The 13,282-nt window shown below is 44.9% G+C and overlaps 1 protein-coding gene across 3 annotated transcripts in view; it reads right to left on the bottom strand.

Moving 5' to 3' along the window:
* The window catches only part of CADM1 (cell adhesion molecule 1), a 325,810-nt gene extending 313,491 nt beyond the window's left edge, over positions 1-12,319 (bottom strand). For all 3 annotated transcript variants that reach the window (XM_059930349.1, XM_059930350.1, XM_059930351.1), the window contains exon 1: positions 12,172-12,319. In XM_059930349.1, coding sequence (XP_059786332.1) covers positions 12,172-12,304 — 133 coding nt within the window. In that variant the 5' untranslated portion in view covers positions 12,305-12,319. The remainder of the gene's footprint in view (positions 1-12,171) is intronic.
* Positions 12,320-13,282: the final 963 nt, after the last annotated feature.

Here is a 13,282-nt window from a genome sequence, read left to right as displayed (position 1 = left end):
GATATGAATATAGTAAAAAAATAAAATAAAAAAAAAAGTTTCTGAAGTGAAATAAAGCCAAATGGGGGTAAATCATCAAATTAATATGAGAACCCAGGATTTGTCAAATAAGACATTATAGGCAGATGTTAACACGGTTTATGGAAAAGTATGAAAACAAAGAACAACACTACCTATTATTTTTTCAAAGGAAAAATAGGAAAGATACATGAGAAAGGAATGAAATTGGCTACTACAGGAAGATGGGTGGGAATGGGCCAGGAAGTACAGGGAAGGGAGTGACACTTCTTTACATAGTTTTGATTTTTGAGCCATGGTAATGATTTACATGTTCAACATATAAACTTAAATCAGCAAGGATAGGTAAAACACTAAAATTGAATAGAAACAGAAATTAATGATCCTAAGTATACATCTCATTGATAACACACACACACACACACACACAGGCACTAATCTGTGAACTTGTGAACACAGTACTCTGACCATCAACCTTCACTGGATCTATTTTAAAGGCAAAAAGAATGGCAAAAATCTTGAGCTTCACTTGGCAGTTTTGTCGTCTACAGTATTCTCTGTGGAGTAATTCCAAAACTATTTTTTGCATTAATTATAAGACACTGATATGGCTGGGAATCAAGGTTCTCACCGTGAGGGGAAAAAAGTACAAATAAGGAATGAGAAAAGGGGAGAAAGAGCCTTAGTTTTACAATAGAATTGAAGACATCAGTATGAACTCATGATTTAAATAAATAAGTATAAATTTTAAATGTATTCAGATATATATATAAATAAATTTATTTATATAATAATAAATATACATGTAATCTCCTAGTTCTGTCCACTGAAACAAGTCAACTGCAATGAGCGCAAGTCTTTGGTATCTAAATACCAGTTGCCCACCAAAAGGAACCACAGCTTCTTGCAGAAAGAGCTGATTCCAGATCTGGAGCAGGGAAAATACAAGGTGAGCTTAGACATCTTCTTGTGACATAAAATAAGAAAGAACTTAAAAATCAACAGAGATGTGTCAAAAGGATACAAGAGCCAGACTGAAGGGGTTCCCTTTAACCAAATTTGACGGTAAAGAAATATTATCACACTGAAACTTTTTTAAATTTATGAGTCCACTGTGATTTTCAAATAAAAAGGAGAGGATGGGGGAAAGGCAAGCTCTTCTTTATTCAAGAAGGCCTCTGCCCAATACAGGGGAATGACAATTAGAAAAAGCACAATTTTATAAACACTGGTGTAATATTTGATTTACACAAGGTTTATCAATGCTGCTAAAACCACTAGATGAAGTGTTTGAGAACAGGATCTTCAATCTCAAAATATCCCACAAATCACTTATTAATGACAAAGGGACAGAAGTGGAGAAATCTGTAAATCCACATCAACCAAGTACTAAACATACAGTTAGCAAAGGGATCAAACTTGCCACCGCTAAAATTAGGACAAACTGCTATTATGTTGCCCTTGATGTGATGTTAAAAGGTGGCAACATCAGCTGTGCCATGTTCCTGCCTATGATTACAGTCTGAATCAAACTAGGAGGAAACAAGCAAACAATCTGTAGAACCGTGGGACATTCCACAAAACTGCAGATCTGGACTCAACAAAATGTCAACACCATGAAAAACATCCCACACACACACTCCTTAAAAGAACCTTAACAAACAAACAAACGAAAATAAAAGTGGAGGGCAAGGGAATGGTTCTAGATTAAAAGAAAAAGAGACATGAAAACCATATCCAATGTGTGATCTCCAATGGAGTCTAGATCAGGGAGGACAAAGAAACACAGAAAAGAATATTACTGGGACAGTTGGGGAACTTTGAACATGGACTAGACATTAAATAATATTGGTGAATATTAAATTTCTTGAACGTAATGAGGTTGTGGAAGAAAATGTCCCTATTCTCAGGAGTCTGGTGCTGAAGTATTCAAGGGTGACGTGTCACTATGCCTGCAACTTGCTTTCACATGGATCAGAAAAAACAAAAAAGACATGTGTGGATACATTATTTAGAGAGCCAGAGATAAAACAAATGGGCAAAATGTTGACAGTTGATGAATCTAAGTAAGGGGTGTACAAGCATTTGTTATACTTTCAACTTTCCTGCGGTTTTGTCAGTTTTCAAAATAAAAGTTGAGAAAACCAACTGTATCCCTCAGGAATCAACGCACCCAACTATAACTGCACCAAACACAATGCCTGGTATAAAAGCAGACACTTGATTTAACAATAATGTTTAAATTCTCATTTTTCTTCCAAGTGCCTTATGGGTTAGCTACAGAAATACAAGTACTTGATTTAAATATAGTATATAAAATATAAGGGCTAAGTAAAATCATAAAGTCCTGCCTGTGTTAAAAGGCCCAGAAACTTGAGATTATAATCACTGTCTATTTCTCCAAGGTGACTGGATAATTCCATTTACTTCCAAAAAACATTCAACTCCGGGAGGGGTCTTAATCTTACTGCCACTTTATTCTTCAGTTTCACCTTAGAGACAGTTGAGTACATCCTGAATTAATCCTTTCAGCACAGAATTTTTCAATATTCTCAAATGTGTGAGGGATTTACAAACGTGATTAGCAGTAGTAGTAGTCAGAAACATAACCCCCATCACTAAACCGTGGCTGTTTTAATGAAAGCCATATATACAAAATACTTCCTTCTCAAGGACATTCATACATATGATCTTCTTTTATTTTTAACACCCTGTAAGGTAGGTTGTTTTTGTTGTTTTTAGCTCTTAAGCAAAGCACTAGGTTTATATTGTTCTGTAATCTAGACCAAGTATTCTGCTTGCCAACCTGGCCCAGAGATGGAGAGATTTGCTTCAGGAAAGGGAAACAAACAGCAACTAACATTCACGTGATTACTAACAAAACTAAAAGAAAGGAGACAGAGGTCTCTTCACAATGATGTGTGCGCACAAGATATGCACAAGGAAAAGTGAAGTTCAGTGTCATTTAAGCTAATCTCTATTTGAACCTTTTAAGAGATAAAACCATTTGAGCAGTAATTTAGTACTGAATTAACTTTTTTTTTTCTCCCTATCTTTGAAGTTTTCATTGTTTAAGTAAGGGTTTCTGCAAGAGAAATGAAGCAGGGTTCCTCTTCTACTCAGAAGCTGTTGATGTGCAGTAACTTCTGCATGGCTTGGCTTATCCCAGGCTGATAATCAGCAAAGAGCCAAATACATACCACATTTGACATACGACCTTTTCCCCCAAGACCGTCCCCAAATACTCCATGATAATCAAGTGTTCATACCACTGAATTATCATGCTGCATAACCTTCCAGTAGCAAAAACTGAACTCTGCAGGGGAAGGATGCCAGACGAGGAAAAAAATAAGGGAAGAACCATGGCAGATATTAGTACCAGATAAAGGCTTTGAAAAGATCCTTCAGATAACAAGTTTAGCAGTTAGACTGAGAAACAAAGATTTCATTTTTTTTCTTAAGCCAGTAACAATTCACCCTCTATGTAATCAACTAAAATGCGATCTGCCACAATGGGAGAGATGCCTGTGTTTAGTGAGATAGCACTGCTCCCAAAGTCAACGCTATTTAAAGCGTTAGCTAAGAAAGACCTGGGTTTTAGTGCACTTCCTTCTGGCTTCCCGGGTAGTACTTCTTAGTAACTGATGTACCGAAAACATGAGCACCAAATGCTCCTCTAAGGTTGCATCTTTTGGAGCATCTTCAGAGGGGCTGATCTCATGTATGCCAAGTCAGCAGCTCCAGACCAGGCTCTCTGACTCTGATCCTTCCAACGTCTCCAACTCCTCAAGGCTTAACGTTTTGCCCCAAAGTCTTACTTTGCCAGCTTGTAATTTGTCAATTCAGTTACACTATTTTCATGCTATAGTAAATGCTTGTATTCCAACATGTACTACCAAATAGGCACAATACACTTTCAGCATTCTAAGGTTTAAAATTTCATTAAAATAATGGCAATAATATCTACATATTGTGGCTTACTGGAAAGAAAGACTCATGTATACACCTGTAAAGCAGAAAAAGGAAATGTCTGTGTGGGCATATATTTTAGATAAGCACGTGTTAGTTAAACTGAAAGATGCAAAGGAAAGATCTTTGTTCTCAAGGTGGGCAAGGAGATTCAGTCGCCCTACAATTATAAACCAAAACAGTTAAGAGGAAAACCGATCAGAGAGCAGTGTTATATGCAAAGGCAACCAGCTGAAGGCTGATCAGGGGAAACCACTTTCTTCCTGGGTTTCACTGGAGAATCATCAGTCTTCCAGTCTCATCGGGATTGGGCTGAAAAGTAATAAGAAATGAGGGCAATTAGAGAAGGAGTGAGAGAGCAATTGAGGAAGGAACAACCTTAATACAAAACAATGTGGATTTCGAATCTGGTGCAAGGAGCAAGAATTTGAGATTAGGTTTTCTGCAAGGGCATGTCCTGATCCTGTCCAGGAAAGAATTACAGCTGTGGTAGGAGGACTTAAATTCTGGCTCAGAGAGCCTAGGATCAGGGGAATTGGCTAGGGAGCTTTTGCTAGTAAAACATGGTTTGGAGAGGACGTTGAGGCTTCCAGAGAATGTTGTGGAGAAATAATCAGCCCCATTTTATCCCATTTTATTTCAGTCCAAGGGTGAAAGATAAGGAGGGGAAAAAAGACTCCAAATTTCAGGGCCTTGGAGACCAGGATGACAGTGGTGTCACGTGCAATAATGGAGACTTTGTGAAAAGTTGAGATCTAAGAGGAAAGGTTCAATTTCTGACATGTTAACTTCTAGAGTATTCCTAGCCAAGTGGAGATATGGTACAGACAATGGGAGAGACGGGGCCCGGGAGCCCTCTGTTTTTAGGAAGATTCCTCCCCACCCCCTCCAGGGACCTCATAACTTAATTCCAACTTGACACTGCCGTCTAGTGCTGGATGGCTCAAGAGGGTTTAGAGTGCCTACCTTACCAAGGAAGACTGCCACGAGCAAGCCACTTATTCTAGGCATTTTTAAAAGTCCATGCCACTAGAATATCAACATCAAACACTGAGTAGCATTTAAATATGAAACAGAGCACTTTCATTTCAAGGCTATTTAACATTTCTGAAATATCAAACGACTATATTCCAGTAAAGCATCTACTAAAAGAAAAACTTTTCCCCACCCCACATCTCTCGTAAGATAATCACCCCATTCAAGACACCTGTCAGTCATAATAGATTTTTCTTAGCGCTCAGTGTTCTCGAAACCTTACCACCAAGCTCCTCTTTTGAGTAATAATAAAGGCCACACATCACTTTTGCTGTGCATGTATATAAATACCTCCATCTCCCTTTCTTCTAACCCTAGTTCAAGGCCAACTGCTCCAAAGCTTTTGAGAACCAGCACTGGAAGATCTTCAAAGAGAAAGTGCGCATTAACCACAACAGCAGCTGCTGGCTAGAGCCTGCAATTTAAATCTCTGAAAAAGAAACTGTGGCTTCTGAAATTTAAACAAGGAGGTGCCACTTGTAATTACAAACATTCCAGTGGGTTCCTTCCTTCATTGATGGTTTCCAAACAAAGCCTTTTTATTCGATTTTGGTGGCGCTCCCCAAACCCTAAATGTAGACATTCCTTTGTGCTTTTCTGGTGCCGTGGCCAGCTCAGAAGAGGGGCACAGGAGGCGGGTTTTTACCCTGCCAGGGCAGCTTGGACCCCTCAAAACCATCTCATGTGTAATTACTTGTTTGGCTAGAAACCAAAAACCCAAATGCTTCAGATTTATAGTCCACGTTAAATACATTTGAGAAAGAATTTCTTAAAAGATAGACACACACACACACACACACAAACAAAACCTCACATTTCACGAACCCCGGAAAATGGAACCAACCTATCTTCCGAGAAAGCAAAGAAGTTCCGAAATTAACACTGAAGCATTCTAACATTTCCAGCTGAAATTAAAAATTCACATTTTAAATTAATGGGGCAAACACTGAAAAGTGAAAAAGAGTAACATTTTCTCTTCCTACCACCCCACACCCCCATCCTACAAAAATAAGGCCCAAAAACTTACAGCTCCCTAGGGGTTTCCCACACCAAAGGCATTTTCTGATCACTTCAGTTACAGAATACAGGCTGAAATTAACACTTAGCCAATTAGAAATGGGAAAAGACATCTTTTTCTTTGAAGCCATATATTTACAAAACGCAAAGGCACTTATACCACGGAGACATTTAAAGGAAAATATTCCGAATGAGGGTATCTCACAGCCATCAAACTAAACTAGCCTTTCCTACAGAAGTCCTCCTATGGAGAGTATTCATTATGAGAACATCTAGAAATGGCCAATCTCACCAAGGGTGTTTTCCATAGCTCGCCACTGAGGAATTAGCTACAATTACTGCATATTTACACAACCATATTTACACAATAAAACTCATCTTATCCGATCCAAACAAAACCTTGCTCAAAATAAACCAAACCACATGAAAAGGTCTCCTCAGTGCAGGCAGTAATCATGCTCTGGCTTTTCTAGCTCCCGCCTCAGCTTCTACCCACTGTAACAAGCCTTCACTCTACCTTCCTGGGTAAAGCAAGAGTAGGATGAAAATCTGTATACCAGTGGATAAAATATACATGCAGCTAATGATACTGTGATTATGGGTGTAGAGGAAGAGCTGTATCTTACAGAAATTCATGCTAAAGTAATTTATGGAAGAAATGATAGGATGTCCAGGATTTGTTTAAAATAATCTGGGAAGGGGAGGAGGTGTACAGAAGGTAAATGAACCATGCGTGGATAATTACCAAACCTGATGATCTACAAAGAGGGTTAATTATGGCATTCTCTCTACATTTGTGTATAATTGAAATTTTCCATAATAAAGTGAAAAAATAAAGAAAATATGATTGACGTAAAAAAAGGTCATCTTGCAACAATAAAATAATTTTTTCTTTAAGAAAAAAAATTATTCTGAGCTTTTTCCCAGCCTTAACGGAAAGGCACAAGTACCTGGTAAGAAAATCAAGATGTGTTTTTGTTCTTGACTTAAGGACCCTTCCTTTTTTCTTATGTGGAACCAGTTCTCCTGTTAATCTGACTCCTTGAAATGACAAAACGAAAGCTTAAAAGTCTAAAGCTGAGGCTTCTGTGCTTCTGTGAAGCCTAGTTTTCACGCATCGGACTTAAAGGACCGGGACACAAATCCAGAGCTCTCCTCTACTCAGGTGCTTTGGACAACAACATTCATGTGTGACTGCCCAATGAAGTCCAGAGGTTTCAGAATGACTTGTCAACACTAAAGACAACCTTACCAAAAACTGGTCCTTTCTTCCCAGAGGTCACACCTCTGACCCAACGGTTTATTACACAGAACAATAATTACTCTTGCTGCCTTCAGAATACAAACTCTTCCTACCCAAGATACCATCTACCCACGATGCATATCCCTAACTGGGCATCCTTGCTGGGAGGTGGAAGAGAAGGTTCACTGGCTGGCTATCAAGAGACCAGCTGGCCATCCAGGAAGCATAGCTAACTTAGCCTCAGTTCAGCGGCAAGCACGGTCCTTCCCTCTCTGGGCTTCGGCTGCCTCATTGCAAAATAATGAGATTTTGCCAGATGATTTCTAATATCCTTCCCCTTTCAAAAATTCCATGATTATAGGAATGTCTAGTTCCTCAACAGGTGATATTAAGAAAAAGAACTTGGCATTAAAATGTTATATTTTCTATTAAATAATTTTAAACGTGACTATGAACGCTGGCTGAGCTTCTGTATACGTACATATATATACATATATGCATGTGGATACACACATATTTGTGTGAGTACACACACACACACACACACACACAGGCTGATACCATTAGGTGCTTATATGGGACTAATTGCTTACAACTAGAAGCAGCAAATTTTCAATTCTGCAACAGATGTCGCTGTGTGATTTCTCCTTTCTGTGCTGGATTTTCAGTTGAAAATGCCCAGCATGATGGTCAGTACTATTCTTCCCAAGAAAGAGATACAACATTTGAATCCTTCGGATTTATTTCGTAGAAAATTTCTTTATATGCTGGTAAATTTCCATTCAAATCATAACATTGATTAGTTTGGTGCAATTTAAGAGATTCCCCTGCATAAAAATGGGCCTTCTGTTAAACACACAGGCACACACAAAACCATTTTTAAAATGTAAATTCTAAGTGGCCAATTAAGCATTAATATGTCACATACAGAAACTGAGAGATTGAGTTTATATTCACAGCAATATTATCAAGTTTTTAAAGCCTGAAAATCACTTAGCAATATAGGCCAAGGAATAATAAAAATTCACTTATGTATAATAAGGCCAAAATGTACCAGGTGTGGGCAAAAGTCACTGAAAACTCCAAGAGCACCATTCATGACAATGACAATTTTGGATTTTAGTTTTCACAGCATTTCTTTAAAAATAAATAGTAAGGCTAATATTATAATTGCAAGACCTCTTACCCATCTGACATTCACTATCAACCACTCCCTGACACATGTCACAGAAAAGTGACATCTCTTTCCATTCAACCGATATATCCGCCGAAGACCATCCATCTCAACAGGTAGCTACTAGCACTTTCTTCCGCTGTAATTCAGAGCTGGGAGAAAGGATTTGAAAATCTCCTTTTTAGACCCAGGAACCCATTACCTTCTGGGGTTTTAGAGGGAGCCGAGCAAGCTGAGCAGAGCAGGCAAGGAGTCCAAGGAGTCGAGGGCAAAGTCAGATAAGAATGTGAAGTCAGGAAACGAGAGAGGAAGCGCCAGTGTCCTGCCTTGGCTTCTTCCCTGTCCCACTCCCCTTTACCAGGAGGGCCATTGGGAAAACTGGATAAAGCATGTACGACATCCATATGAATAAAGCTCTTTGTTCCGGAGAACTGCCTGCTCTTTTATTCCCCCCTTTTTCTGTATTTGTTCATTTCAAAAGATTGCTCAATGGCTCTCTTGTTCCTCCAAAATGTCCCAGGCAAATAATGCAAGCTTGTCTCGTCACACAAGTCACTAAATGAAGCCTTGTGCGTCTCCAGTGACACACTGTAAATATAAAGTGGCATTAATGAGGGATATTTTATCAAAGCTATCACAGACAAGTGCAAGTCCCTCCCGCAGCTATTGGATTTGAGGCAGGGAAAGGCGACAATAGCAGGGCGGCACTTTTGTAAAGTCCCTATCCCCGGTACACAAGCCCCAACAGGCCACGACAAGCAAAAACTCAGTTCCTGGGCTTCCCAGCACCCCCACACATCCCCACCCATCAGCCATCCTCTCTACTGCTGAAAATGTAAGAGGAGGGTGATCAACCACGGGTTCACTGTGGGTCAGAAACAACATCATGCAAGCACCCCAAACTAAACGGGCGTGATTTACACTGAGGAGTGAGCTTTGACAAGCCCATTTTAGCTGCATTTCATTAACATCCATTTCATCCAAACACCACAGGAGGGATGGGAGATTTTCTCCAGGGGATAGATGGATTCAGTTACAGGGGAAGACAGAACCTGGACCCACTGCACAATGGCCCTTGATGGCTATCCCAGTAAGGCTGTAAATGAAACAAGCCTTATGAAGTTAAAAGGCAACGCCAACAGGTTTCTCTAATCCTGGGAGTAGGAACTGGAGGTCTCTGAGAAAGCTTAAACTAAGAGGAGTAAGGAAGAGAAGTCCCCTGGTCCCCACCTGAAATCTACTCTCCGGGTCTAGGACCTGGGGCTAGGCCAAGACCCCTTCTCAAACTCAGCACCAAAAAAACGCATTAAAGGAAAAAAAAAAAAAAAAGATTTAAAGAAAGGCGCCTCACCCCCTCACTACAAATCAAACCCAATTACTTTCTAATTTGAACACAATCTGATAACAGCCTACAAACAGGGATGTACACAGGAGCAAGAAGCTGCTTCCATGGTAACTGGCAACAGAATTTTCTTGTAGCTTTGACATGCACGGTTGAGTTCCAGGCCGCTCCTTTCTAAGTCAGCATATAGCCCTCGCTGGGAAGGCAACTTCTTACCGCGAGATAGTTAACAAATACAGTACTGTTGCTACTACCCGGAGCCTTCAATGAGCAGGCTGGACAGAGGAGGTATAATCTGATGCTGCTCTGCTGGCAAGCGGTATTGCACGGCTCCCATTTTTAGTCCAAAGACAATATCCCGACCAGCGCTTCCCCCCAACCCCCGCCTTTTTTTTTTTTTTTTTTTTTGCAGCCAATACAAGTCTATTGTTGCCTCTATTATGCGCCAGTTACCGAGCCTGTAACGCTCACGTTTAACCGACACTGGCGCTTTTTACAATGCAGCAGAACGAGGGATCTCTTTCAGGAACATTTCATGGAACCCATCGAGTCAGAGACATCACCCGAAATGAAGTTGTAACCACACCGGCATCGGCTGAACCCAATTATCCCGTAACTCATAAATTAGGAATTCACTGTGCAAAAACACATAAACAACATCCGGAGACAGTGGCATGGAAGAAAAAATCCTCAGCTCTGGAACTGAAGCTGCCGCCAGATTCCCACACCTATGGATCCCCGATAGGTTCCCCAAGTCGAGCTCCCTTGCAAGCCTGTCTTGGGGAGTGGGGGGGAAACAACCACCCCGGTATCCCCCCAAATCCAAAGCTAGCACCCCCAGATCTCCCCATTTCCTACAGCGTGTCTCCTGCGGTGTTTACGTAACTGTGTGTCCTCTAGCGTGTAAACAAACGGCACGGCCCAAGCGGAGAGGCACCCCGGGAGCGGCACGGTGGCCCCGGCGCTGCACCCGCCCGGGTCGGGGGCTCCGCAGGTGGGGGCTGAGCTCTCGGTGTCCTCCGCCACTTGTTGCTCGCGGGTCCTGCGGCTTCCGAGCTGCGAGGAGGGGCTTTGCAGGCGCCGAGCCCTGCTGCATCCCCTCCTGCACCTCCCCGCCCCCCGCGGCCCTGCGCCTTGGAGTCCCGGCTCCCTGCTCCCAGCCCGCAGCAGGCGGCCAGGGGCGCTGGGACGCCGCGCGGCCGCCAAGCGCGGCGGTGGTGGGAAGGGGAGGCAGGGTGCAGCACGGCCGGGCTCTCCGCTGGGGAAGAGCTCCAGCTCCCTTTTGTTAGCAAAAGCAAACACTGCCCTCTTCTTTCCCGACCGCGCCAACGCGCCCGGCACACGGTCAGCCAAACAGCGTGCTCCAGCCGAGTGCTCCGCATCTTCAGGGAAGGAGCGGGGCGCGCAGAGCCGCCCCTGGGCAAATTCCCAAGACAGTTCTGCACGCAGGGAACGCTCGGAGGCCCGGAGGGTGACCGCCTGGCCGCAGAGGCCACGAACGCTCGCTCCACCACCCCCAAGCTGCCGAAAATGACAGGCAGCCTGGAAATCCGGGGTCCCCACTCGCGGCGGAGAACGCTGTGGGGTAGGCGGGCTGCGGGTTCCCGGCTTCTTCTCGCAGAGGCGGCGACAGCAACCGCCTCCCCGCGGGGCCGGGCCCGGGGAACTTTCGCTGCCTGGAGCCCGGCCAAGGAGACCCGCAGCCGGGCGGAGGGGGCGGAGGGGGCGGAGGGGGCGGAGGGGGCGGAGGGGCCGCGATCCGGCTGGAAGGAGACACGAGGGGCGAGCTGTTCGTGGACAGGGGAGAAAGGCAGAGCGCGGGGAAAGCAGGAGCGATCAGACAAATCTGGAGATGTCCTGTGGACCAGTGAGGAATCGCGCTGGAGGGGGCCGCTAGTCGGCCATGGGGAGGTTTCGGGGATGGGGAACGGGGCGCCCGCTGGAGAGGTGGGGGCGAATGGGCAGCCCGGGGAGGCGGGAGGACCTGCAAGTTACGGGGACAACAGCGAGTTAGGGAGGGTCCGGAAGGTTTGGGGGGGTGCTTTTGATCCACCCCCTTCCCCTATATTCTCTAGCCCCCGAGCCCCACATTCTCACTCCACTCCGCGCCCCGCGCCAAGCCGGGGAGAAAAGGTGTGGGTGCAGCCATCCCTACGAGCTCTAATTCACACCGAGCTGGGCAAGGGAGAGGAGATTTACCGATCCCCTCAACCCCTTCCATTCTCAGCCCTGAGTTTCCTCTCCACTCTCCCTCCGATTTGGATTTAGGAAGTGGGGGAAGGTTGTCATGGAAACGTTTCCCCCCTCCATGGCTACGGCCACCGGGGTGCCTTAGGAGATGTCGGGGGCCAACCGGCCGGTGCCCACACCTACCTGTGGGGATCAGTGCCGCGGCAGAGAGGAGCAACAGCAGAAGCCGGAGTCGGAGACCGGGAGGCGCCGCCGCCGCCGCCGCCACCGCCGCCGCCGCACACTGGGGTCCGCTCGGCAGCACAGCACTCGCCATGTCGGGCACCTGCCTCAGACTGGCGGCTGTGGCTTCCTCCCGAGCCCGAGCGGACAACTAATGAGATGCTAATGACATGCGCTGGAGGCGGAGTCCGGACCGACCAATCACATCGCCGCGAGCCGAACCCGGCTCTCGGAGGACTCACCCCCTCCCCCACCCCGCCCCCTGGCGCTGGCTTCGGCGGCGCGCCCGCGCCACCTAGGGGCGGGGCCAGGGGGAGGGGCGTATGCAAATATGTTTATGTTAAAATTTGTTTTCGGTTTCCCGGGATCAAGGAAAAAGTGTTCTCCTGGGCCCGTGGCGCACAGGGGCTCCGGCGCCGGGGGCGGGTCTAGCTTCCCGTACACCTTTATTAGGAATGTTTATAGGAATCGCTACATCAACCAGACGACGAGAATCTCCCTAGGAGGCTCCCCTGCCCGGTACGCAGAGTGCAACTGGCCTGGAAACAAAACGTTGCAAATTTCCGTCACTCACCTTGCACCGAAGGAATAGATCTTTGGGAAACGGGGGCTGTTCGGGAGTAGAGAGTGAGAAGGCAGGTCCCCGGATTGACAAAACAATCTGGGAGAAGTGCATGCGTGCTTTGCACGTCCGGCGGAGCGGGAGAGCCCGCTCAACAGCCTAGCGGTAGACTTGGGCATAGTTGGGAGAAAGGAGCCGGAATCGGGATCTGGGATTTTCGAGTCTCTGTGTTTGCGGTAGATTCTCGGGAAAGGTAGATCGAGGAGGGTTGGCTCCGGCTCCCCAGCTTGCTGAAGGTCTCCTTCCTGGCTTTAATGTATATGTGATATATGTGTATTTAATATACATGATGCACATGTATTATTAGATAATTACGATTACACACACTCAACAAAAAATCTTTTCTGTGAAGGCTTCGGGGTGGAGGGCGGAGACGGGGTGTGAAGAGAAGGTCTGCCATCTTCCTCCTTCAGGGCTCAAACCCACTCCTCCCGCCGCCCCTTTGCCCCT

This window comes from Balaenoptera ricei, chromosome 8 (assembly GCF_028023285.1).
Source record: "Balaenoptera ricei isolate mBalRic1 chromosome 8, mBalRic1.hap2, whole genome shotgun sequence".
In the NCBI taxonomy this organism is placed as follows: Eukaryota; Metazoa; Chordata; class Mammalia; order Artiodactyla; family Balaenopteridae; genus Balaenoptera; species Balaenoptera ricei.
This window is presented reverse-complemented; position numbering and strand designations above follow the sequence as displayed.